Source organism: Suillus subalutaceus, assembly GCF_016647625.1.
Source record: "Suillus subalutaceus strain FC151 chromosome Unknown DFJ58scaffold_19, whole genome shotgun sequence".
NCBI classification, from domain to species: domain Eukaryota; kingdom Fungi; phylum Basidiomycota; class Agaricomycetes; order Boletales; family Suillaceae; genus Suillus; species Suillus subalutaceus.
The window spans coordinates 179,711-204,790 of NW_024540268.1; the positions used below are offsets into that span (position 1 = coordinate 179,711).

Below are 25,080 nucleotides of genomic sequence, written 5' to 3' on the forward strand. Positions count from 1 at the left end.
GAATGAGAGACTGGGGATTCGAGCGAGCATTCTGGGTAATTAAGAAGACGAGAATTGTCGATGCCTGCTGGCAGGTTACGATAAAATGGACATAATCAATTGAACACGATCCTGCAGGTTCTGCCGGATTTCTGCCAGATTGTGCCCGTTAGGTCGTCGTCCTACAGTGTTCCCCCATCTTCAGATATATCATTCGAGATCACTTTCAGAAGATTCCATATCACCTCGCACAGAAAATGCGTTTCTCCGCCCTCGCCGCTGTTGCTTTGACAGCATCTACTATGTCTGTCAGTGCATGCCAGACTGAGACACAACCTTGCACAACAGATGGAGATTGCTGCCATAACTTGTATAAGATGTATTGTAGACCCGATAGCGTGAGTATGAGCAGGTCGCGCAATCAGGATTCAACCACATGACTCACCTGCACACCTTAGAGTGGAGGTTTCACCTGCCAGTCGGGGCCGTTTGAAAATTGAGTCGGCAGCCCGAGGGGCACGTCGCAAAAGTGAGTCATGTTTCTACTTTCGCTTTGGTATTACGGTTGATGGTGCGGCACCTAGCTCGGAGTCGATCAGTACACTTGTTTCTGGATAAATTTTCGTACTGCTCGAGCAATGTGGATGTTCCAACTTATATGAAAATGACCGACCCACCGTTGGATAGTGTTATTAGCAAAACTTGGCAGAACTCCAGACTCGCGGAGATGTACTCACTTAGATCTGATAATATACAAAGACACCCCTTCGGTCGGCTCTTCGACGATATACTGTATTTACAGTAGCAACTAAGGAAATACAATATCAGCAATATCAGTACGGTCTTGTCCTTCGTTCGCCTCTGCAAACAGACACAATGTGTCTCTTCGCGTTCTCACCCTCGACAACGCTGTGTACAATTGACCGTGAGCAAAGGGATCCGTTTGAAGGTCGAACACGGTCGTGCTAACGTCAAACCTTGACAACCAGTAAATGTAGTTGCATACGCGGGCCGCAAAGGACACTGTCTTCGATTTACCGTCCACGGTAAAGGCAAAGTTGATGCGGGGGATGCAGTGGCTTTCGAAAGTATCGAAGAGTTGGACTTCAACGAATCGACGATGCAGAGCAACTACGCGCACGCGCATGTCTGACCAATCCCTTTTCTACGGAGAAGTTTCGTTGGATGGCGCAAATGCAATTCTGTTTGAGATCCAGGCGGTGAGGAGGTACTCCAGGATGAGTCAACATTGCAAGGTAGTCTGGTGTGTTCTGGTGCATTTAAGAGAGTGTGCTCGGCTTCTTTCAGGCTGTCTGAACTAAAGTAAGATGCTATGTTGTCTTGTGAATGGAGTGTGTGCTCGATGTCTGTTGGCGATACTTACAAAAGTTGCCCGGCAATTTGCCCAGAATTTTGTCGTTGAATTCATCGACATAGACATTTTTGGGACAGGTTTCAGCGTCTTTGAGAACATTTGGTGGGAAGAGGAAGTTAATGATATCGTCGACGTTTGTAGTCGCTGCTATGAGTGCGAGATTCTGTCGATTCCCGGAGCAGTCTTCTCCAATGTGATCCACGAATCCCATGAATTGCGGGTCACCCATGCTGCGAATTGCGGGGTTGAGACTCGAAATCTGCATGTCTGGCTGTAGCGTTGATTTCACTGATACTGCCAAAGTTGCTATCTCTCCTGCTCCGCTGACAATAGGACTTGTCTGCCAAAAATCTTCCAATCCTGCGAATGTGATTCCTCCGAATGGTATTTCGATACATTCTGTCTTCAGCAGAATCAGTGTTGGCACCAAATGTGAACACACTTACAGGAATATCTCCGATTTCTGGAGTGGCGATGAATCCGTCGTAGCGCCAGAAATTCTTTTTGTCGATCTGATACCTGCTTCCATTTTGAAGACCAACACCGTGAAATGAAGCAGAGGTCACCATAGTAGTGAGGCCTTGAGGAAAGAGCCATAAAAAGGATATAGAACCACGAACAAGCAATAACTATTAACACAGCATGGCGCGGTGGATCGAAAGAGCAGTGAAAGACAGCTCTTAGCGTCTTCGAGAATTGGTGGGAAGAGAAAGTCATTGTGTCGTTGGAGTTTGTGGTCCAACAACGCCGTGAAATGAAGCAGAGGTCGCCGTAGTACTGAGCAAAGAGCCGTAAAAAGGGTCATGAAGGCGCAACAACACAGCTCATGGACGTGGCGGACACTGGACAACATGCCGGCGGTTATTCGTGCTTATATATGTTGTAGATAGTTTGAACGTAAAACCAACGTCCCTAAAGCAAGATCATCTAAACCTAAGTACAAACCTAGATTCCGAAAGTCTTGACTCACGTGTCTGTGGCGGTTCAAAATGTTGAAAATCCATTTAAATCAGTTTCGAGTTTTGTAGGCCTCTGAACGGCCTCAAACACACCATCTCGCACCTATTTCCTACTCAGACTCCCTATGGTCTACCAAAGGATCAGTCCTGACCGAAAAGAACGATCTCTGTACCTGCATTTGGAGGAAGGATGGGTGCGGCCGGAGATCCAGCACAAATAGTTGCTTCTGCAGAATCATATCCTTCTACAGTTCACATGGCTACAAAGTCAAGGATTCATCGATTCACTGATGAAAATAACTACGCCCGTCTTACGATATTGTCAGACCTTCTTCTCCGCACCAGGGATAGTGAATGTACATAATCATTGGACGGTAGGTCTCTCACCATTTCCCTTGTGCAGCGGGTATTCATCGAAAAGTCAGGCTATTACGGAGAACGAAGTTCATTGTCTGATGATTTCAATACTAAATGGACCTATTCTCGCAGCCTGCAACATCATTATCGACATCTAAATAGGAAGAATTGGGTTCATGCGGAGGGACAAGTTAATCTCCCTAGTCAGTAACAGAAGGAAAACATTCGTTGCTTCTTATGTAGGACAGGCGGACCAACAATAGTAAGTATCCAACTTCATGTGTTCAAGATCAATGGCTATGCTGGGGGTTTTGACATCCGTGTTACAGATCTCCGCGTAGATGTTTATCGGTGGCGGCGGTCGAGTTTCAGCTCCTCATTTGGATGTAGATGACAGGATCCACTCACTACGCCACTGCCATAGTATTAAATCGGTGTATCATCCCAGAGGGCGCAACAATAGAAAAATGTTGGGGTGCGTATTCCCTCCGAGATCAGGTTTGACGTGATCGCACATTCGCTGGATTCCCATAGGAGTTTGGACCGGATGCAATAGTGGATTGGTACACAGCTGTTGGTGGAAGGACGTCAGACATAGCTGACGTGCATGCATAGAATCTGTCCAGATCACGAACGGTTCTGTGTTCCTCGACGTTGTGTTCAAAGATCAGAAGTCTACTCAAGGTCAAACTTCCATTCGTCCCCTTAACCTGATGCCTACGTCCCACATTTTGATTCACAGATATAAAATCAGTTCATATCATGCACTCAAACACCAACTACCATCAATGATACATGCAATAATGCGATACTACGTTAAGACGGAAGTTGTAAGTAATGCTGCCGATCGGTGTCACTGGGTACATCGCACTTCCCTGGTTACTGGCAACAAATTCAAAGTTCAAACCTAATTGTTGCCGCGTCAGGCGATGCTTGTCATCTGGCCGGTCAGACCTGGCCTTCTGCTGACGGACCGGGAAGACCTGACTCATCTAAGTATCGATCTTTTGTATGTCCTGGCGCCAAGTTATTTAGCAAATTTGTGGTCAATTGACTCCAGTTACGTGTTTGATATCGTATCAGACGGTCCTCGATGATTGCAAAGTCCTACAATTGAAATACGTGGCAGAGTTCCGATAGCCTGTCACAATCCGAACAAACCAAACCTGGTGTAACGTAGGTCATATAAGCCTGGCCAAGCACCTTGGGAAAACAGTCCAAGGTACGAGTCATCTAAAAAAACACAGTTGAATCCAATAATAAAGCTCCTCACAACATCAGATATGGCGTCATTAACACTATGCATCGGACTGCACAGCACTAGTGAACGAATATTCTTGTAGCGATCACCATATCATGAGGCGTGTCGAATGAGTTTCTATTTTGACCTCTTAAGTGCTGTGCTAGATTGATCTAAAGGCGTTGCGTTTCATAATGACCACGAGTCTCCAGAACCCCGGGCCGATGGGAAGCTCGATCATACGTGTGTCGACAACCGTACTTAAGTGCGGTTCGTGGCGACGTTAGTCCCTCTATGACTTGCAGGCAGGTCTAAACGTTTTTATTTTTGTTTCTAATATGTCTTCTATTTCATTTTCGGAGGTTACAGATCTACAGATATCCAAGGCATGCAATGATCGCAACTTGATAAACTTGACGCTACTAACTTGATTTCTTATTTAGTTTGCCAATAGTAAGTACCCTTGGATCGGCCGTGAAGGAGACAGCGAATGACTACGTTGAATTATCAGTTGGTGCCTTCGCAATTCTTGTAAGAATCGAGCCTATTGTGATACCAGCTCAATCATTCAATTGCTCTGTTCGGCGTCTCAGATATTCGATTTCTGCATCACATTCCAAGATGAGGTCAAGATTACAATAATACATTCGTGACTGTTATTTTAATCGCTGTCTACAGGTAAAATGGACCTGGTTTAGGCCATGGGATATAATTCGTGTCATCTTCACCATATCTCGATATCTGCCTTTCATAGGCTCTGGATTGACTGTATATGGCGAGTCACCCACTTTTGTTATCCTTATCTGTTTGGTATTGTTAACGACTATCGTAGCTGCACTGCGTGTCAGCGGGCCGGTAAGCATGCAACAGAAATGGCTTCTAACGATAAGCTGATTACATGACGCAAAGCCGGCGGCCCCTAGTCTGGTACAAAACAGTAAGTCGTCGCGCCCAGTGGTTAATAAACACTCAACCTAACAACGCGATCTTCAGTCATTCATATTATAAGTATCGTTGCTGCGGAAGGTGCGAGTTGCTCATATCACCCACACCGAGAGCAGGACTGAGGATAGATCATCTTTTTTGATAGGCTTGTTGGTTATTCGGACATGGGCATTCTGGCAAAAGAGCAAAAGGGTGCTGATCGGATTAGCAGCTTATAGCGTGGTGCGTGTTCCACATGGCTGCAGTAATGGCATATACCTTTAACTTCGCAATAGGTGACAATAATCGCCGCCGTTTCCATGAATGTCCTTCCAAATCACCAGTTGATTTCAGCAGGTGAGTACGTTCGTATTACCAACACGTGTCGTTTTAATGTAGCTGTCAGATATGTCTACTCTACCGCAAGGTAGCTTCGAGTCGTCAAGAAATGCTGCATTGGTATATGCTATCTTGGCACTTTTCGAATGTGGTCAGTTACTATGCGGGGCGTACGGTCGGCCTTCTGACACACAAGCAATACCTGGCAGTGATACTGGCCCTCACTACGTATAAGAAATTCAGCGACTACCGGAAAGTTGAGAGCTCGATCATAACCACCATTTATGGCGGTAGCATGTTTTACATGTTGTGCATCATCGGTACGTGGAGATAAATTGCTTCAAAGTTATTGTTGTGTAATTCGTTTCGCAAAGCCATCACGGTCACCAATGTGATTATTGACGCAGTATTTCCGGTGCGTGCCTATTAAACCCCAATCATTCAATGACTTATCTTCTGTTGCTTGGCTGTAGCTTGGCTACACAGACATGTTTGATACGTATGTCATCGATTGAACTGCGAGTACTGACTACGAACTCACTGCATTTAGGCTACAACTTGTCATTCACAGCGTCCTGGGCTCACGAATTATGTTCCATCTTCGGAGTAGTCACGATCATAGCTATGAGATGCACACGCCATCAATGTTGATGCTGTCAGAAGTTATACAGTATGAACAATCTTGGCAAATGCAGACGAACGAGAGAAGGGGTAATGGTAGTAGTGAAATTTGACGGCATGCAACCGGGCTTAATTTATCGTCAAGATTGGACACGCTTTTGTTAAAGCCCACTTAAAATAAAATGTTCATTGTAGCTACGAATGTATTTGAATAAGTTCAAAGGAGCTATATAGGGTGACCTCACCGCAGGTATAACTTCCGCGGCCCGCAAACTAATGGAAGCAATTCGCCTTCCGCCGGCAGAGTATTTTGATCCTGGAACATCCGGCCCCTCCGACGTATCCGACGCAGCATGCTACCCCAAACAATAAAGCGCACACAAACACGGCCCCATGGGTACAAAATCTAAAAGAGATCAGAAGAGGGACACGGGGATTGCGTGACATCGTGGCTGTAGGTCACGTGGTAATATGTCGTGACCGTGAGATTTGCATTATGCAAGCAGGTCGGATTAGGTGATCGAGATGCTCCATCCGACCGAAACAATTACAGTCTGTTGCGTGATATCGTACGGCATGCTCTCATGATACTCCCCTTCTCTTTTGTCTTGCATGACAGGCGAGACAAAGGGAGTGAAACACTGGTATCACTCCATCAAGTTCTACCGCAGAATTGTAACCTTGCTTAAGTAGACTGAAGTACGATATGAACGGTCAAGATCCTCTTCTGCTCTCAATCCACGATGAACTACCAGATTCACCATCCATGTCATATCAACGTCCTCCCAGTTGAGATACTATCATACATATTCACGCTGGCTACCCATGACGCCGCATCCACTAACAATGACTACAAACGAAGATATGAGGTCCCCTTCAGTCCCGAAAGTGTCACAATGCCAACTGTACTTGCGGCTGTACACCGCCACTGGAGAAATATTGCACTATCCACCTCTACGCTATGGTCAAGCCTCGTAATGAGTCTTGGGCAGGTTGTTCGTGTCAAAGTTGGACCAGATGCGGATGACGAACGAGCATATACTACTTTCCTTGATGTGCAGCGCTTGGCCGCTCATATCGCGCGGTCACGAAACTCTTCGGTGGACATTCTTATTGACACTCGAGATCCAGAATGGGATTTTGAAGATGATGGGTAAGTCATGCTTTGTTTGCAGCTCACATCGGTCCCAATATCTTCGCGCTCAGGGAAGAATGTTCAACTCACAATGCGACGTGCATCCCATATGCCACCTTCATCCCTCAAATCCTCGATATTTTGTTCCCGCAGATGTACAGGTGGCGTTCGCTGACAATCCTCAGCGATACGTGGGCACCTCTTCGTGTCGCTCTTGAGCGTCTCAGTTTGCCCACTCTGACAAAGGGCTCAGGTGCTCCGCGCCTTGAATCTTTAATGCTCATGCGATGCAACGAGTTCTTAGGTCACTTGGACACCTTCTCTCCTCACACCCAACATATGTTCGACGGGATACCATTCGCCGCTTTGACGGGCGCGCCCCGCCATGATCTCTCTGCACAATCTCACCCCCTTCCGAAGCTCCGAAACCTAACTCTTGTCGGTGTTCATATGAACTGGACGCATTTTTTCTCGTCATACTCTTGGCGCAGCCCTTAATAAAGGCTGTATTCAGTCGTTGGAGCTTTCGCAGCATTGCCGTGAAGTTCGGCCGACATTTGATGAGTTTACAGGAATCCTCAAGGCTTGTCCTCTCCTGCGAAAACTCACGATCAGGGTCTCTGGGCCGAGGTTTGATGCAGGAGTTCAACGCAGCGATCGCCCGGTCTCGCTTCCCCTGCTTGAAGAGATTCACCTGGGGTATACCAATGTCGAAGATGCTGCCATGCTTCTCAGCCACATCCATGCCCCTAACCTCATCATCCTGTCCATCGAGGATGCCAATCACATCGCCAGTCCTGATGATGAAGACTCTGGCCCTCTCCTGATTTATCTCGCAACCGGTTTCCTTGATTTATGTGGCGTCTCCACGGATGGCTCGAGTCATGGACCGTACAGCTACTACTCAGCCATGTCCAAAGATTCCGTTGCCAGGACGATCAAGACGCCATTTCCACACCTGGAGCGACTGTCGCTCCACAGTGTCATTGCATGCGTGATTCCGTTCAGTCTCCTGGTCGCTGCCATTCCAAAACTCCGTCACCTGTCACTATGTCGCACGCCAAATGCGTTCGCAGCTCTGTTGCCCATTCAGACTCCTTTTGCGGACGCCTGTACCCGCATCATACCTTGCCGTGCCCTTGAGTCCATCGAAATATCTTGTGCTGAAGAACGGACAAAACACATTCTTGATTTTGTGTTGAGGGAACGCGAGCAGAGTGGTGCACCACGTGTGTGTAACATCGACATTCACCTTGAGGTGTGCTCCGCGGACGCCAATGAGATCGGAGGGTACCAAGCTGTAGAAGACGTCGTGGTTGGGAACCACATTACATATGGGGAGAGTGTGTCAGACGAGGAAGATCTGTTTGCGCCTGGTGGTGTCTTCAATGATCCCGATTTTGACGAAGCATATCATTTCTTATCGTAGGTGTTACTTCTGTACACCGTACAGCCCTTAGATCTATATTACTTGTGGGGCGTGTAACGCATCGTAAACAACGCATAATGTGATTAACCTTACCATGTGTGAGCATTAACAATCCATTCACACTATTTTATCCTCTGATGCTAGATTTGATGATATCCGGCTGCATTGTGTGCTTAATATGTCAAGACATGGATATATCTACGGCCACATGTCAACATATCACGCACGAAGGCTTCTCGTATTACTCAGATCGCAAGTTCAGGAATTACTAGTACTGCTTGTGGGTAAGCTCAATGTTTGGGGTTACACGCTCGCCTTCAAGTTCTCAACATGAAGTTCCTACTGGAGTTTGGTTTTACCGAATCACTTGGAGTTTGTGAGAAAGTGACTGGGGTAAAGGGTGGAGAAAGATAGACTCGTGACCATCGTGAATCTCCTTACGCGGGCTTTTTTGAGATTTTGAAATTTTGCAATAGACAGAGAAGGGGAGAGGTAAAGTAAAGTTACCCGAGTGAAAGGATTTGTCACTAGCACCGTGACTTGCTAGTCGACAAGGAAACCAAGAAACGCGCACGGGTTCACCGAGTATGCTTGATGTCGGATATCTCTACCGATGTCATCCGTTAAAGTTTGCAGGGCCTCATGATCAGGCAAGCCCGGCGCACTCGTACAAATCGACATATAACACTGCCTAGGCGCGATCACCAGTATGAAATGGCAAGCCTAAAAATTTTTGCAGGAAATTAACAGTAGAAAGGGAAGTCGTCGATCGAGATTCGAACAAATGCTTCGTCAATGATCATGTGGCCGGCGGATATCTCCAGCACGTCCATATGAATCAATGCGCGATTATAGCGCATGTCACACATGAGACACTGCATACGGATCACTTCCATCCAATTGAATGTTGAACTTTGGACGTGTTAAATTTCATTCAGGGTGCAATGACTCACAACTTGCAATAAGTCAACGTCATCCACAAGCACGTCACAATACCATACGATGACGATTTGTCAACGTACTTTTAAAGAGCCGGCCGGACTTATGAGGACTTAGTTAGACCTTGGACAGCCCATGGCGTGTAGTCGGAACGTTTCGGAACGTCATTGTCAAAAGAATTGCGTGATACGTAGGACAGAGGTGCATCGGACAAAATCCCCGTGGATCATCGACCGTAACACTCCGAACGGTGTGACTCGGATTTGCGCTCGATAAGCATGGAAATAAGAATGAACATATAATTTTTCTCCTGGTCTGCGATGTGTCGAGGCAAAATCGAATAGATTGAGAAGTCCACACTCGCTCAAAATATAGGATTAAACAAGTGACGCGCAAAGCTAAATAGCCTAGGACTCCGCGTGAATCTTGTTTAGTCTTATTATCCGCATTCAGTTAAGTTTTCAAACTCAGCTTGGACGCTACACCCCAAGTCCAGTGACTACTGGAGACAAGCATCTGATAGGCTATTTGGCGACATGATTATGCACTATTGGGAAGTCCAGGTGACTGGAGCAAAGGTTATCGGGCTGTATGAATTCAAGGGTATCACGAGGAACAACGTACATGTTTTCAAAAAAGTGCTGCGGATTGAAAGCGCAGACAGTATCCTCCCAGCGTATAGGACGTTTCGACCGATGGGTGGTAAAAGTCAAATTTTATGACGGCACAGATTTACCTTGCAGGTGCTGACCTTCACGTCATGTTGTTTTGAACCCTTTGGGCCGCAAGGGCTACGCTTGGTTAAGGGAAATCGGGCCATCCATCAGCTTGACGTGTCCATCACTTCAATAACCATTTTGCTGTTACCTCGTGTGCTGCTTTTAACGGCATTGCAAGGTTCGTGGCGTCGTTCATGTGACGTTGCAACGCCTCACCTCTGGATGCTGTGAGCACTCGTCGACTCAGAAGTCGCAGGATTCGTGTAATTCGGCCCATCATCCCGGTATGTTTCGGTCATCATTTTCCTTCGACTGCTCTCTTTGGTGTTGCATAAGCTCATGATGGATCGGTTTATTGTTGGGACACCGTGCTGTTCAAGACGGGTTTATCTTCAACCTAATGTCGTTAGCGTTGATTTCTTTGTAACCATTCACCCCAGATTTACGTTAGACGACACGTCGAGACTGTCGAGGGATGTGTTAATGGTCCAGGTTCGCAAGACATTTATTGAGCGCTTTTAGCGTGGCGGGTCAAGGATTACGCTGTATCAGCCAATCAACGCTAACGATGATGGCCCCTCAACGTAATACTATGAAAGAACTTTATAATGATGTGTTAGCTCCCGAGAGATGCAGGCCTGACTCGAGAGAAGCTGTGTGCTAGAAGCCGAACGTCCTGACGCAAAGTTCAAATCGGGTAATGTTATAGGGTCCAATGGCTCGGTTGCCACCTCTCGGACGTAGCCCTTGGTGATTTCAGGCAACTGCGTCAGGGAAGGATTCCTCAGAACAGAAAGGTGGGGATCTCACAACACCTTGACAGCAACTGTTTGGACTTTGGGTAGAACACATGTCCGCGGAGTTATACAATAGCGCTGAGTTGCCTAGAGCACTGAGGACTCGGGTGCCTCAGACTTGTCAGATGTTCCTCGTAGTAATTTTGCATGCAGTGTAACGTTGACAGTGGTGCATGTGGCCCCATTTCAATCAGCCCTGTTTAGCTGTGTTAAATTTTAACGGTGGTTACTGGTCAAAATGAACTTTGCACCTGTAGAATGAATGATGTCGATCGTCACTTCATGATGCAATCTGTAGAAGTATCGAGGCCCTGACCCTGCTCGGTCCGGACGAACAACAAATGTACAAAAGTAATTGGGCGACACTCAACTTGAAGTACCCAGGAACATACCGGGGGCCATGATTTCCCGATATGGTAGTCACATTTAACTGCCGATGCGGGCCGGCCATGGGAAGGATCATGGGGCAACAAAGTCCGTTGAACTTGCTTTGATACTTATTCCAGACAATCCAGTCTTTGAATCCACTTTTCAACTCTCATCTTGAAAACAATGTCTCCAGCTCAAGAGGAGCAAGAAAAAGCTTCAACGTCCATCCTGAAGGAGAGACGATTCAAGCTGAGTAGGTTAGTCGTGCTCTCAATCTTCCAGTGTACCGATTCACTCACCTCGGGTTATCTCTCAGAGCGTGTGATCGCTGTCGGTCAGTGCTTACTACATCTTTTATCTGTGACCAGCCATCGCTGACGATATTTCAGTCGAAGGAGAATCAAATGTGATGAGGGTCATCCGTGTCAGGCTTGTCTCACCGCCAATTCACCATGTACGTTTGAAGAACCGGGAAAGCGAACACATCCTCACAAGTCAAAGTTCGTGGGGTATACATCTTATCTCTGATACAAATACTCATTATCGGCTTGCAGAAGAACTGCGACGCTAGAAGATAGGATGCATCACCTCGAGACTCTCATCCAGGCGATTCCTCCTGCAGTTTTTGCTGCCGGAGGTGCGGGCGCATCTGCACTCACCTCCTCCCAATTGCTATCCTCAGACAACATCGCCAGCCCTTTGGCGTCCTTCGCCTCTGCAAACCACAACTTTCCCTCGGGCGTCCCGCCCCCATCTTTGCACGTTTTCCCACTTACCAATCCGTCTACCCACTTCAGGGCATCTCCGCCCATGAACTCTCCGCGAGCTCAAAGTCCAAACACTGCATTTTCCTCGATGCTTGGGCAGTCATCTCATACACCAAATGCATCAAATTGCGAACAACCAGAAGAGACATCACGCATGTCTATATCTGCTTCCTATCTGTACTTCGATGATGAAGGCTACACCCGTTGGCAAGGAGAGACTTCTGGCCTTCCTCTCTTAGATCTTTTGGTCGAAAATCACACCCCAGTCAAGTCTGAAACGGAGAAAGGCTCTCCAGATCCGGCATGGACAAATCCATCTTCTCATACCGCCAACCCAACTTGGTTTCCCAACAGGACGCCCAGACGCACCGACGTTAATCCTGAAACATTATGGCGCCTTATCACCTCCTATATAGTTCCAGAACTTATGGACAGGTAGATTTTCTATCTTTGCCTTTTAATGTCGCTTATGCTGATATTGTATCATTAGCCTAGTTCAATGCTATTTGTGTACTTCTTATTACCTGCTGCCATTCCTACATGTTCCGACATTTTTGGCGGTGCGTAACATTCACATAGTATGCTTCCCGTGCTCACACGAATCACAATTCAGGACTATGGCAATCCCAGAAAGTGGGGTGAGCCCGGTTTTGCGGCCTTTATTGTAGCTATATGCTGCCTTGCGTCCCGTCACATCGATGACCCAAGAGTACGATCGGATCCCAGTGATGGCATCTCTGCCGGCACCCAATGGTTCGAATTGTTTGGGCGGCTACGTACTCTTCCAATCGCGGACCATCCTACATTGTACACTATCCAGGCAGATCTAATCGCCGCGGTCTACGCTGTTGGGCTGGGAAAACTTTCAAAAGCAGCAGCACTCTTATCGGAGGCTATTACTGTGTCGATCGATACTGGCTTGCATCGATCGGCCGACACCTATGACCTCTTTAATCCCATCGAGGACGAAGTCCGCAAGCGCACATTCTGGTGCGTATACCTATGGGACAAACAACTCTCGGCCCACTTTGGCCGTCCCCCAATGATTCGCCTTCGGGACACAGACATTGGAGAGCCTACCGTTGTAGATGACGAGTTCATCACACATGATGGGATACTCTCGCAGCCCGCAGGAACGGAGAGCCGTATGAGTGCATTTATCGCCTCCGTGAGGATCATGGTTGTAATGGAGTCGGTGTTGGACATACCGCCTCCGCGCGACCGGACAGGTGACTCTTCTCCATTCTTGTTACGCGCCGCAGGCGTGTTGTCTGGTCATGTGCGTCCGAAGGACCTGCGCGAAGAGGAGGCATTGCTGGATGAAATTCGCCGATCTATACCTCCGTATTGGGCGCATACGTCGGCAACATTGGCGAGTGATGATGTGATCAGGGTCACCCAGGCCGTGCGTTTGCACTGCGCTGAGCAATATGTCAGGATGTTGATCCATCGACATCGCTTCTCAAACTTTGTGGCGGAGAGGGCATATAGTACGTCAATGGAGGAGGATCCCGTGGATGTAGAGAAGGAGGAGATGAGTGCCGCGCAGTCGTGTGCGCTGCAGATTATCTCGTCGCACATGCAGGTAGCGGGGAAGGGGCTGATGACGTATTGTGAGTGTTCTCATCGTGGATCTTGTCTTGCATTGGTTAATCATTCGTATCAGATGGTGTGCATGTGATTCACCAACTCACGCAAGCCGGGAGGACGCTTATCACCATATTGATTAACTGTAAGAGCGAGAAACTTCAACGCTTGATTCAGCCCGCGCTTGAAGCGCTTCGATCGTGTGTTGGGTTGTTGAGGCGATTTAGTGGGCGGTACGTGTGTGGACAGAGATCAGGGGATCTCATGGAAGAATTTTGTCGTTGTGAGTTCCTTGTTTCTGATGTCGGTGATCCCCTTGGCTAATGCATGTGACTAAGTGACACAAATTCCTCTGGAGCCTTCTCGCCCAGAAGGTCAGGAACAGCCAAGTTCGCGTCCCCCCTGGATAAGACCCATCCGCAAGAAGACACCCAGCGTTGCTGCCAGGGGTGCAGGCAGTGACGGTGGCTCGCAACATAGTAGTCCTGAGGCTTTCTCACCCTCTGAGTTCTTCGTCGACCCTACTCTTGGAGCCACAAGCCCGCAAAATGCCTTTTCGCCTACACCTGGGCCCTCGTCATCACGATATCCACGGCGGTTGTCACTTTCGGCGCCGAGTTTTATCGACCCAGGAAGCATGGACATGGATGCGTCTGCGGGGATGTATTTGTCGTCACCGGCAGATATGATGAATATGTTTGGGGACGGGTCGGTGGATGTTGCGACGCTTTTCTCGGGCGCGTCTGATTTCAATATGGGTCAACATCTTGCTGAACATGATCCGTTATACGTGCACATGAATGGGGGGAATAATTTAATCGCGTCCCCTTGAAGCGGTCGCATTGTCTTACGTGGTGGAGCTGTATGATTTATTGCAGGCTTTTCTATTACTGTATTCTCGTTACTGTTTCACCGTATGACTCCAGGCTTTCGATACTATGAGGTTGCTTGCTTGATGGCTTGGGAAAGGGCGGTAATGAGTAACTCCAAGGCTCCAAGAGACGCGATCACGTGCTGGTGACCCGCTCGAAACAACATTAAATGTCATTACTCACTCTTGTTCCTTCAATCTGAATTTTTGGCTGAAATCCGCTGTGGCCAACTCTATTGGCGACTTGGAAATCCGTGCCCCAGGAATGCATAAACGCCTGCGGTCCATTCTTGCAGCGTTCAATCTCTTGTACTCCGCCGCCGCCGAACTTGTTTCGAGGAATTCCGGTTATTCTCTACATGGTGCGAAGCGAATGCAGGGCGGTTTGCACTTGCCCTTGAGCCGGAGGCTTATCCCTAAACGAATCACGCTCAGTGCGGACACCGGTGTAGCGGGACTTGGAGATTTTTTCGACGTGTGAGTCTATGCAGGCGAGACTCATTTTCTTGACTGACGCCCACCAGAACGTATAGTGTCCTTATAGACATCGGTGGCACATCCTTGCCTGTCGTCCTAGGTGAGCCTTCAAATTTATAACAGGAGCATTGTATCTGAGGCTGAGGAGCGCACAAGACACGGGTTCCTCGGACTTGTGGGTACTGTCCAATGTATGCCAGGGAACATGCTCCTCAGTAAATGCGGTTCTTTACCCAACGAACACGTTCCATGATATGGGCCTGGATGCCACCATAGTGTATGGCGATTCGAAGACTGGAACGTATGCGAGAGGGATCATTGGATATGATGCGGTGTCGCTGGCGGGTCTTACTTTGCAAGATCAGTATTTTGCGGCGATTAATGATACCAATACGTCCGTGGTTCAAAACAAGTGCTCTGGGATCTTTGGACTCGGGTTTCCTCTCAACAGGTAAGCGACTGCCCTGAAACAAGGTGCGCGCCGTACTGATAGTCTGGAGTGTGATCTGGACCGATATGTTCCTGAACCAACATCAGGTTTCGAGACGACGAAGTCTTCATCGTGATGCAGTTTCGCGTATCACTGCCATGCGAAGAAATTACGCAAATCGCTGGTTTGACAAGTCCATCCTCGGAATTTCCTCGTCTCGACATACCGATCCTCCCTCTTACCAATCTATGCCTCAGGAGAAACGTCAGACGACCTCGTCCGCTATAATTTCGTCTTTTGGGGTATCCGGTCCATTTATCCATCGCCTTGCTTCGCTCGGAGGACTTGCCTCGCCCATGTTCGCGATTGCGCTGCAGCGAGACACAATCGACATCGGGGGGAACGAAGGCATGCTCTCCATAGGTGGACTACCACCTGGGGTCCAAAACGAGAGCCTGACGTGGGTTCCTGTGCGTAAATATACGCTTCAGCAAGACGGCTTGACACAAAATGATTCTTTTGAGGTACGTCCAACCTCGGAGTTTTACACATCAAGCAGTTAATCCGCCCGCCAAAGGCATATCCCATTGCTTGGGAAATCCCTGTAGACGACGTCTTTCTTGACGGCGTGAAACTTCCGCGGTCACAGTTATCTTCTAGTAATATCTCACTGTCAGCGCTAATCGATACAGTTCGTCATCCATAGTCCACTAACTTGTACCTGATTTCCGGTTTTAATACCTCTTTGCAGGGCAATTCTTTAATCCGCGGTCCGCCTGACGTTATTTCGTACATCCAGAACATGCTGGGGGGACCTCAGTTCGCCTGTTCATTTCCTCATACACTGGCATTCCAGATTGGTGGTCGTATGTTCCCCGTCGACCCAAGAGACTTCATCAACCAGGTGCGCTCAGGGAACGCACAGGTGTGCGGGGCGAATCTTGCACAGACTGATGTGCCTGTTCTCGGTGGGGGTGGATACCTGTACAGCTGGAGTCTAGGGGATCCGTTTCTGAAGGGGTGAGTGGTAGTCATATATGTATTTGCCTGCAGCTGTGGATATAGCGCGGACGGATCCATACGGAGTTCCTCGCGTATTCCAAGCGAGCTATGTCTGGAGCTCCGGCTCACCGTGGTCACCAACCGAAATTATGGGGCGGAGACCCGTCTTTTGATTTCTTACTGTTTTAGTTGCCTTTTAGGTTTGTTGTCCAGACCACTTATTTCTTGCTAGCGTGCTCGCAGCGTTCTATTACGGCTCTTTCACGGGACTTTCGCAAGACCCTCCGCGTATTGGGTTCCTATCTACCGTTCCTTCTGATGCGGCCAACGCTTAGAGGATGCTATCTCAGCAGCATCTGCTGAACAGTACGATCTTCCTGGTTAGTTCTCGATATATTTCATCTTGGTATCCGGTCCTATCACTCTCTTGCAGGAACGAAGATGTTGCCGCCATCCTCCCTTTCTTCTCCACTGAGCACCGGAATTGGTGGGGTCCCTCTGGCAACTCCTCTTCCCGGATCTGTTCATGATGCAGGCGGGAGAACACAAGCTGGGCCAGGCAAATGGTGCACGAGAGGGCATGCAGGTGGGTTCCATCTGCCACATTGTGGTGTTCATTTTTCATTTTAGCGATGTGGACATTTTCAAGAATTCTCGCATGAACGTCATGTTTAATCTGTATGAACGATTCGCATTTTTCAAGTCTTTGGCATTTGTATCATGTACCTCGCATTCGACATATTGTAGCCTATTTACCCACATACGATCTCATTTCTTTTGCCTAATAACGTCGGATCCACAATGTCGACTGCCAGCCATTAATCTCAGCGCATGGTAAATCTATTTTATTTTCTTTCCTGCAACTCTAACGAGTGCTCTCGTCGGTTCTAGTTTCAAGAACTGATATGTTGTCATAAACAAGTACGTACACAGGGCCCTTGGGGAAGGTGTTTGTCACGGTTTGTGTAGCTGAGTCAACAGCATGGAAGCGAGTCTTGTACGTATACTGCCAGTCTACGTAACATGCCAGTGATTTCGTTCTAACTTTCATCGTGGTGCTTATTTGAGTTATTTTGGCGTTAGCATATTGTCGTAAGTTTACTTCAAGTTAAAGCTTGACAGTCGTTCAGCAGTCTTTTTTTCGTTGACATCTATCGCTAATTATAACGCACAGATATATTAATACAACCTGTTTAACCCTCGGCTGAACACTGCGCAGCACTGATAACCCAATGGAAGGATTCCACGGCTGTCTCCCTGCTATCGATCTACCTAGGTGGGACTAGACCGGTGACAAGTTCGCTTCATTAGACAGGCTGGTCACAAGTGTCAAAGGAGAACCACTTGCTCTACATATGCCATTCGTTCGAGTCGTACTCGCCTCCGATGGATTAGCGATATCCTTATTCATGACGCCTGCGGCCAGCCGCATTGATACCCCTCTTGAGCTTCTCGAAGAAGTGCATCATCGCCAAGGCACTGGCAATTCCATCACCCGCAGCACCGTGACATTCTGGCACGTCCATACATTTCGATTATACATATTACGGACATTCCTGGGAGAGATGCGGAAATGTATGCTAGCATGTCAAACGGACTGCCGAGGGACCGATCAACATCCGTTCGTCATGTGGTTTCGAACTCTGTCGAAGTTGTCCATGATCCGGCAGGGTCGCTACCAAAGCGTTCCTGGTGCACCCATCCGCTCCAGTCAGTGGCCGAAGGAGAACACGACCAGAGTGAGTGCCTCGATGCAGGGCTACACTACGCGAGAGGACGACAGTTCACAGGGAATTAGCGTTGACATGGGCACGACACGGACATATAGCCTACGTATCGTCAAGTCAAACCCGAGTGGAGAATGGACAATTCACAGATCATGATAATCAAGCAGCAACATGGGTCTACGGATCAAAATCGAACGTTTGGACAAGTAGATAACGAGGAGCACGAGAGAGCTCGCCATAGCTTAACGAGTGCCAGAATGACTACAATGTGGGCGCTCGAAAACTGATTAATACTGTTTTACTGATCTTTCTCCTGGGTGAGTGTAGCCTCCTCCGAGTCCCCTCTGACATGAATAGTTCTTCTGATCGACAGAGGCCTCCGACCTCCACCTAACGTTATAACACGACTGATCAGCTGTCACGTTAGTCACGCCTACAATAACGACAAGTCAAATTCCACAAAATCGCGTTAAGCAACTAGAGTAGAATACAAAATCACAGCGTAGCGGAAAAAAAAAAGCTATGCAACGATATAATCTAGCGAGCGCAGAAGAATCAATGATCAGCTAACAGTATTTCCACTCCATGATATCTCCAGGATAGGTTACGCGTGGTATCGCACACATGGTCCCTCCAAGCAACAAATCCACATCCACGTTCAGATATTTTGATCATTCAAAAGGAATGGATCGCAGTCAACTTTACAACGATCCGCGCTTCCAGTCGACGACGTTTTTCAGTTGCTCGAGGGTTAGGAAAATGAGGATTGTGGTGGGCTGGAGACGCGACCATGCGGGGAGCCAGCCTTTGAACATGAACATTGGGCCTTCGGTTGCTAGAGAGGAGCGGATCACTCCAATCGTTGACTTTAAGTGTCTCAGTGTCACGCGTGGCCGATTAATTGCACAAAAAACAAGACTCACACTTGATCCGGGCCCAGAAGCGTTCATGATACGGCTCTTTAGCACGTCTGCGGGTGAGCAAACAGTTGTGGCAACTGTTCCCTGAAAGAGAAGTTGAGGTGAGATCGTAGGAAATGAGAAGAAGTAGAACGTACTGCTGCGCAACTGGCTGTAAAATGACAAGCGATGTTGTCATCGAAGTACTTTGTCTTCAGGAGTTCAGCCTTGAAGAAGTCATACCTGAATACACATTAGAAATGACATAAGATAAGACGACGAGAAGGGCGACTTACGAAGCCAGTTGACTGGAGTTCATCAGGATGCTCCTGAAGACATTTGGGCCCACACCTCGCACAAGCGATGATGGGCCCTCCTCGCGGACCATCTGCAATTATAACGTCAGCACCTCAGACTCGGAATAAACACGATCGGATGTCAGGGATAAGCCAAAACAGACTCAAGGTGAATACGAAAAGGTAAGCAGAAGAAAGAAGTAGCACGACATGGTCCTCTATTGATAAGTTGCGCATTGCGGTTCCAAATTGGTATTCGCCAATCTCCTTCGAGTGATCGGCGAATTGATGACGTCGAAAGGCTAATGAAGCATATAAGCCCATTAATCCATATGCCCATCCGTGATGCATTGTGACCTGGCCATCAATGATAGCGCGCTTTCTGTATACCATGGCGCAGGGTCGTCACGTGCAAATCAGAAGCAAAATATTGACATGAGCAAGCGTGCGAGCACGGGTGGATGCTCGGCACAGCAATAATACCATAAGGTTGCGCAAGGAATGACGGAAATGGCGGGGTAGGCAGGGTAGGAGATAGAGCGGCGCATGGGAGTATAAAGATGAGCAAGCGAGGAAAAATACACTCTTTCGTGTTTCCATCCACCCGTCGCTGCTACGTGGCCAGTTCAAATCCGTATGACCTTGTGCATCTGAACTCGCGCAGTGACGCCCCACGATAATACTGTCCTTGGGACAAAGTCGACACTAGCACGAACACTGATGACCAAGAGGAAGAAACGAGAAGTCACGGAACCGCGCAGGGCACGTCTAAACCTAGGCACGACACTTACTCTGAATAATGCGTCGAAGCAGTGCTTATAATTAAACCGCTTTTCGGGTGGTTTTGCAAAGTCTCCCTGCAGACGGACCTGATAAATATGGCGCGATTCCAATAAGAGGGGGGCGAGGACGTTCCGGGCGGGAGCGGATATCGGAATAGTCACGTAATGGAGGGCAGATGTGAGCACGAGGCAAGGTAGTAGAGCATGACACGCACCATAACGACCTCTGATCAAGCAAAATCGCTGCTCAGCGCACGAATTCACGATATATGACATCGAGACTTACCGCCAGGATTACCCACGACACCCGCGATGGAGCCAGCTAACTCGGTTCTCAATAATATCGATCGTACGACATGAGATTTCGTACTCACCCATGACACCTGCTGTGGCGAGAACCCATGCAGGGCTTTGGGGTGTTGCCCCCAAGAGCTTCTTGCTCTCATCATATGCCCAAAAGCGACACAAGCTGTAGCTCATCTGGCGCATCCATGTTCCAGAGATACCGTCGAAGAGTCCCCGGACGCCGGCAGTGCGGACTGTCTTCTTTATGGATTGTATCATACCCTTGTCACCCGACGCCTGAAGGCGGACCTTGGTAAGGTCAAGAGGGTGGGTGATGGAAGCAGCAATTGTTGCTGCAACACCACCGAGGTAGAAAGGGTAGGGCTGCTTCTTGGGCTTCGAAGCCACAAGAGGTGGCGAAGGAGGTGCTGCAGCTTGTGCGGACATGGTGGTTTGTGAGAGAGGATATTGGACTCGACTGGAGTGAACCGGGCGTAACTAGTTCTTCCGATTTGAAGGCGCACTATCAATAGGGGAATATTGGACAATACCCACGCTGACTAAGCTTCAATACTCATGTGATCATCGCCAGGCATTCATGTCGAGCTGCTCCTCCTTAAACTCGATCACCATCTAAACGTTCAAATGATTTACAACCAGCTTCATAGTCTGCTTATCGTAGGTGCTCTGTTGTTATTACGGAATGCTGCAAGACCTTGTAGTTTAGAATCGACATTTAACTGCGATAGACAGGCGTTGCCACATCGTGTGAATATTGTTCTTCCCCTTCTATACTGTCCCGTCATCTCCCGGCTCATAATTCGATTATTATTTCGGCTCCCCGCATTTTCCTTTGTCTTCTGGCCACCATCGATAGCATAGTCATCACTTGCCTAAGCTATTTTTCATCCTCTCTTCCTTGTACCCCGTCTATCCAGATGACCTCTTCCATCTTGATCCTATAATCATATTTGTCATAGTACGTTCTGCTTTCTTCTATCCAGAGTTAGCTCCATGAAATTGAACCGTGGGTTTGAAAACGGCGCGCGACGAGGTACTAAAGCTCACGCACACTCTTGCGTGTACGGTGCGCTGAAAAATTATGGCGACTCACGGTGCGTGCGATCCCTGGTGCACATAGGAAGGCTCTATTGTCATTCGGTATGTTTTGCAAGTGGTATGAGACAATTCACTCGGTCGTAGCGATTAATTTCACCTTACCGTCAATCTTGGAGGTGTCGGTATAAAATCTACCCACGTTCTCAACATCGGCCTCGAACTCTCACGTCGTGAGTCCATTGCAGTCGTTCTGGACCCTTGTCCTTCGATAAGATGCCGTACTACTTGAAGTTTGTTCCCTGTGCTTGCCCTTGGCGTCCCTGTTATGGATAGATTTCATTGCATTTCCCAATTCACGTATAGCCGATGGCCATTTCCCTTATTCTGAGCAAACCGTTGCTGTGCAAGGGTGCTCGGAATGACGTGAATGGCGCATCATCTGGTGTTTGTCTTTGACTTGACCATATGATTCAGATCAAATGTTGTATTGAATTTGTTGTTACGAGCAGAACACATCAATAAATGATTCGTATCATACATCCACACTCCAATGGTCCCGGTTAATCCTGAGAAGAAAATATCTTCCAATGTTAAGTACTTTTCATTGATATTGACCCCGCCGGCTGATGAGATACTTACGTATACACAGCACCAATTCTCAGTGCACATACATACCTAGCTACAGTATTCGTACTTGACGCAACCTGGTGACCTTGTTCCTTTGTCAGTGGATAACCATCATAATCATAATTGCAGGCTTACAACTGCAAAATAACGTCCCACGCCAAATCATCGATCGGTGTTAATTCCTTGAACTCTTCACTGCTTCTCCACCGCGATGACACGCGGCCGGGCGCCATCTTCGATGAGGGGAAGCGTCCGGAACTTGTTTGCACAAGCGACCATACACGTGTATTAGACAGTACCCACAATAAGGAGCTCACACCCAAATTTCAACAGAGCTTGTCATGTCCTTTAGCCGCACCTTGTTCTGATATCGGCTATTGTTCAAGATGGAGAGGCTATGAGAATGAGAGTGAAAACGAGCCCGGAAGCAACATCGATATCAAGGCGGCCATCGTGTTGTAACTGGAAGGCGCCACATATTCTCCTCAGAGTTCGCCATCTTTGACACACGCTTTGTTCTTTGTCATCATAGATGAAAACTAGAACTGAGCACCGATATATTCGTCGGGAGCCGCAATGAACGCTGATAAAGCAAGAACGACCTTGCATCATATGCGACACTCCTAGCGCGACGTATTTGCTATTTGTGGCGTCTTCTATACATTCAAGTTATTGCCTGAACGTGTCGATGAGTGCAATTTCGGCACCCGGGCCCGTTCATCCATGGCAAGACTTTGACCACAACCAATTCAAACGACAATTATTGCCTTTCAAACCAAGGAGCATACGATAGGTTAAGGAGTTACTGAGTCAAGGCTCCGGTATCAGTGCACCGCAACGACAAAGGGAATCGCAGGGCAAACCCGACTTCTGATTTGCGTCCAACTGGCTGAGGTCACTAATCATAAATTTAAACGTTTAATGTTCTGGAAATGATATGAGTTGATAAGTCATACTACATGGGCCTACTTACGTGGCAAAGCTCGCTTCAGTGTTCGAACATTCAAACGTTCGGCGCTGCAAGCTTACTAGCAAGAGGTGCGACGGAGACACCGCGAGTCCCACTAGACTAGCAAGCACTGTCATATATAGAGCACATCTCTCAATCATTGGAAACAGATGGACACAAAAAAAGCTCACTAGCACTGCCACTGAATCATTCATGAGGTGGATGATAAACCCGGACAGTCTCAGGTGCCAGCACTGCACTAAGTTGGTAAACCCTTTAATGGAGTAACGTCAAACAATATACAGCGCACGAACGACTTCTGGGCAATTCAATGATATCTATGGCGCCAACTTGAACAGATGCGATGTAGACTCGGAGTGACGAGGATCTGAGGGCGACGTCACTGCCGCCCACTAGACTAGCACTGTCCTATATAGAGCACATCTCTCAATGGACACAAATAGACATCGAATGGACACAAAAAAAGCTCACCAGCACTGCCACTGACTCATTCATGAGGTGGATGATAAACCCGGTGCCAGCACTGCGCTAAGTTGGTAAACCCTTTAATGGAGTAACGTCCAAAGATATCCAGCGCACGAACGACTTCTGGGCAATTCAATGATATCTGTGGCGCCAACAGATGCGACGTAGATTCGGAGTGGCGAGGGCCAGTGAGGGAGACGTCCGAGACTCCAAGTCACTGCCGCAAACTCCAGTCGAATCACACGTCGACAATAACCTGCCTAAACCCTGCATCAGCGGGTTCAATTGTGCTACAGAGCGCTACAGAGCGCTCTGTAGCACTCTGTAACGAATTACGTTTTCCTGATGCCTGCATGCAAAGACGAAGGTGAGTTTACTTGCAAAGCAATTCCAAAAGGAAAGTGCGAATCTGCATTTTTAGCCGGAAAGTGAGAAGATTAGGCTCCTGGCTAGTGGGCATAACTCATATCAGAACAACGCGAAATTAACCGAAAGTTGAATTATTCCTTGTTCGACCTGATCTAACTCGCCAAAGTCAACTCGAGCACTTCAACTTCGTCAATGCTCTGAATTTCTTCAGTCCTTTCTGACACCTCGAGAGTCGCAAATTTAGCAGCAACGTCGTAGGTCGAGATATTCCGAGTAGTATCTCGCCCAACGACGTTGCCGCTAGCCTTTCCGTGGTCAAGCACTTGATATGTTGGTACACGACATCCATCTTCCGTTCCACCGTACCTGTCTTTCATAAGGTCAAGTGGCGCTCGGTCGATGCCCGCGGCCATGGCGAGGCACATGTCACCTTGGACAGTGTCCATGCAAAACCACAACGGAGGTTGGGCTCCTGTAATTGTGCGAATGTTACGACTTTTGGCAAAATTGCCCTTGGGAGGGTTTTCTTGATGTCTCTGGACCTACAAGAAAAGTCGATCTGCATCACGAGGCTCGGTTGAGAGCAGAGGTGCCCATGCGAAGGATGCTTCAAGCTTCAAGATTATGTGCAATCTTCAGTGTTCACTGTCGAGTATATGATCGATCTTGGTGAGATAACACGTCACGGGAATCGTGACTGGATGATATGCGATACGACGGACGGATTAAACTTGTGGAAAAACTCATCGTCACCAATTCGCGGAAGGGAATATTAGCATCAACAAAAGGCTAATTTTATGATTTATGTAAGTTTGACCCCACGATGACACGACACACCGGAGCGGCCTTGCGTTTGCTAGGTTACGCATATATATTGTTCATTACTCAAGGGGTAATCAATATGTTCATCCAGGTTTGAAGTTTCGTGTCTCTTGATGGGAATGGCGGCGGCGGCGGCGGTGAACTTCCGGAAGCAGGTTGGGGTTGAGAAGCAGTCGGATCAGGTGAAGAATATCCAGTATTTGAATCAGTGGTGTTGCCCGTCTTTTATATGACAAACATCTGCAGTGCTTGGCACAGGGGAGCGGTTGTGTTTGTACAGCCCTTGATAAGATGGTTCAGTAGGTTGTTGTCACCGTGACAGCCATGGATTCGAGCGCGTGGTGAATTACAGTGTTGCCACAGATGTAACGTTGCATTCTATGTCTAGTAGTGGCAATTTGAGCTACTCACAACTCGTTCCAGACGTCGTCGATCGATCATCGATCAGTGACATGAGGGGGCG

General features: G+C 48.0%; 8 protein-coding genes across 8 annotated transcripts; 6 read left to right on the plus strand and 2 right to left on the minus strand.

The window, feature by feature from the left end:
* Window positions 1-832: 832 nt before the first annotated feature.
* On the minus strand, window positions 833-1,767 carry DFJ58DRAFT_165424 (uncharacterized protein). Its single transcript, XM_041378976.1, has 2 exons — window positions 1,364-1,767; window positions 833-1,310 (listed from the first exon to the last, which is right to left on the minus strand). The coding sequence occupies exons 1-2, from the start codon at window positions 1,617-1,619 to the stop codon at window positions 1,111-1,113; spliced, it is 456 nt and encodes a 151-aa protein (XP_041247416.1). The 5' UTR covers window positions 1,620-1,767; the 3' UTR covers window positions 833-1,110.
* Window positions 1,768-4,053: 2,286 nt separating this feature from the next.
* Window positions 4,054-6,033, plus strand: DFJ58DRAFT_165293 (uncharacterized protein). The gene is made up of 16 exons (XM_041378975.1): window positions 4,054-4,296; window positions 4,354-4,363; window positions 4,422-4,441; window positions 4,504-4,536; window positions 4,589-4,685; window positions 4,743-4,765; window positions 4,820-4,847; window positions 4,904-4,936; window positions 5,001-5,077; window positions 5,131-5,191; window positions 5,241-5,324; window positions 5,383-5,493; window positions 5,548-5,588; window positions 5,647-5,672; window positions 5,724-5,890; window positions 5,940-6,033. Exons 1-16 carry the CDS (start codon window positions 4,249-4,251, stop codon window positions 5,957-5,959), a joined length of 879 nt encoding a protein of 292 aa, XP_041247417.1. The 5' UTR covers window positions 4,054-4,248; the 3' UTR covers window positions 5,960-6,033.
* A 217-nt stretch (window positions 6,034-6,250) lies between these two features.
* Window positions 6,251-8,509, plus strand: DFJ58DRAFT_771258 (uncharacterized protein). Its single transcript, XM_041389133.1, has 3 exons — window positions 6,251-6,947; window positions 7,001-7,371; window positions 7,421-8,509. The coding sequence occupies exons 1-3, from the start codon at window positions 6,538-6,540 to the stop codon at window positions 8,356-8,358; spliced, it is 1,719 nt and encodes a 572-aa protein (XP_041247418.1). The 5' UTR covers window positions 6,251-6,537; the 3' UTR covers window positions 8,359-8,509.
* Window positions 8,510-11,127: 2,618 nt separating this feature from the next.
* Window positions 11,128-14,520, plus strand: DFJ58DRAFT_165551 (fungal-specific transcription factor domain-containing protein). The gene is made up of 8 exons (XM_041378977.1): window positions 11,128-11,439; window positions 11,499-11,516; window positions 11,572-11,682; window positions 11,737-12,384; window positions 12,440-12,509; window positions 12,563-13,562; window positions 13,616-13,819; window positions 13,875-14,520. The coding sequence occupies exons 1-8, from the start codon at window positions 11,366-11,368 to the stop codon at window positions 14,366-14,368; spliced, it is 2,619 nt and encodes an 872-aa protein (XP_041247419.1). The 5' UTR covers window positions 11,128-11,365; the 3' UTR covers window positions 14,369-14,520.
* Window positions 14,521-14,672: 152 nt separating this feature from the next.
* Window positions 14,673-16,946, plus strand: DFJ58DRAFT_714714 (aspartic peptidase domain-containing protein; the record flags this gene model as incomplete). The annotated part of the gene is made up of 8 exons (XM_041384051.1): window positions 14,673-14,884; window positions 14,932-14,984; window positions 15,041-15,335; window positions 15,385-15,838; window positions 15,874-16,005; window positions 16,066-16,334; window positions 16,549-16,624; window positions 16,758-16,946. The coding sequence occupies 8 exons, from the start codon at window positions 14,673-14,675 to the stop codon at window positions 16,944-16,946; spliced, it is 1,680 nt and encodes a 559-aa protein (XP_041247420.1).
* Window positions 16,947-17,356: 410 nt separating this feature from the next.
* DFJ58DRAFT_165770 (uncharacterized protein) lies at window positions 17,357-18,461 on the plus strand. The gene is made up of 4 exons (XM_041378978.1): window positions 17,357-17,408; window positions 17,491-18,055; window positions 18,107-18,360; window positions 18,417-18,461. The coding sequence occupies exons 2-3, from the start codon at window positions 17,672-17,674 to the stop codon at window positions 18,197-18,199; spliced, it is 477 nt and encodes a 158-aa protein (XP_041247421.1). The 5' UTR covers window positions 17,357-17,408; window positions 17,491-17,671; the 3' UTR covers window positions 18,200-18,360; window positions 18,417-18,461.
* Window positions 18,462-18,479: 18 nt separating this feature from the next.
* Window positions 18,480-20,799, minus strand: DFJ58DRAFT_904759 (mitochondrial carrier domain-containing protein). Its single transcript, XM_041394921.1, has 8 exons — window positions 20,395-20,799; window positions 20,307-20,342; window positions 20,236-20,246; window positions 20,030-20,107; window positions 19,239-19,330; window positions 19,101-19,185; window positions 18,967-19,047; window positions 18,480-18,909 (listed from the first exon to the last, which is right to left on the minus strand). The coding sequence occupies exons 1-8, from the start codon at window positions 20,750-20,752 to the stop codon at window positions 18,745-18,747; spliced, it is 906 nt and encodes a 301-aa protein (XP_041247422.1). The 5' UTR covers window positions 20,753-20,799; the 3' UTR covers window positions 18,480-18,744.
* A 115-nt stretch (window positions 20,800-20,914) lies between these two features.
* Window positions 20,915-21,562, plus strand: DFJ58DRAFT_771290 (uncharacterized protein). The gene is made up of 2 exons (XM_041389134.1): window positions 20,915-21,301; window positions 21,420-21,562. Exon 1 carries the CDS (start codon window positions 20,951-20,953, stop codon window positions 21,185-21,187), a length of 237 nt encoding a protein of 78 aa, XP_041247423.1. The 5' UTR covers window positions 20,915-20,950; the 3' UTR covers window positions 21,188-21,301; window positions 21,420-21,562.
* The last annotated feature ends 3,518 nt before the right edge of the window (window positions 21,563-25,080 follow it).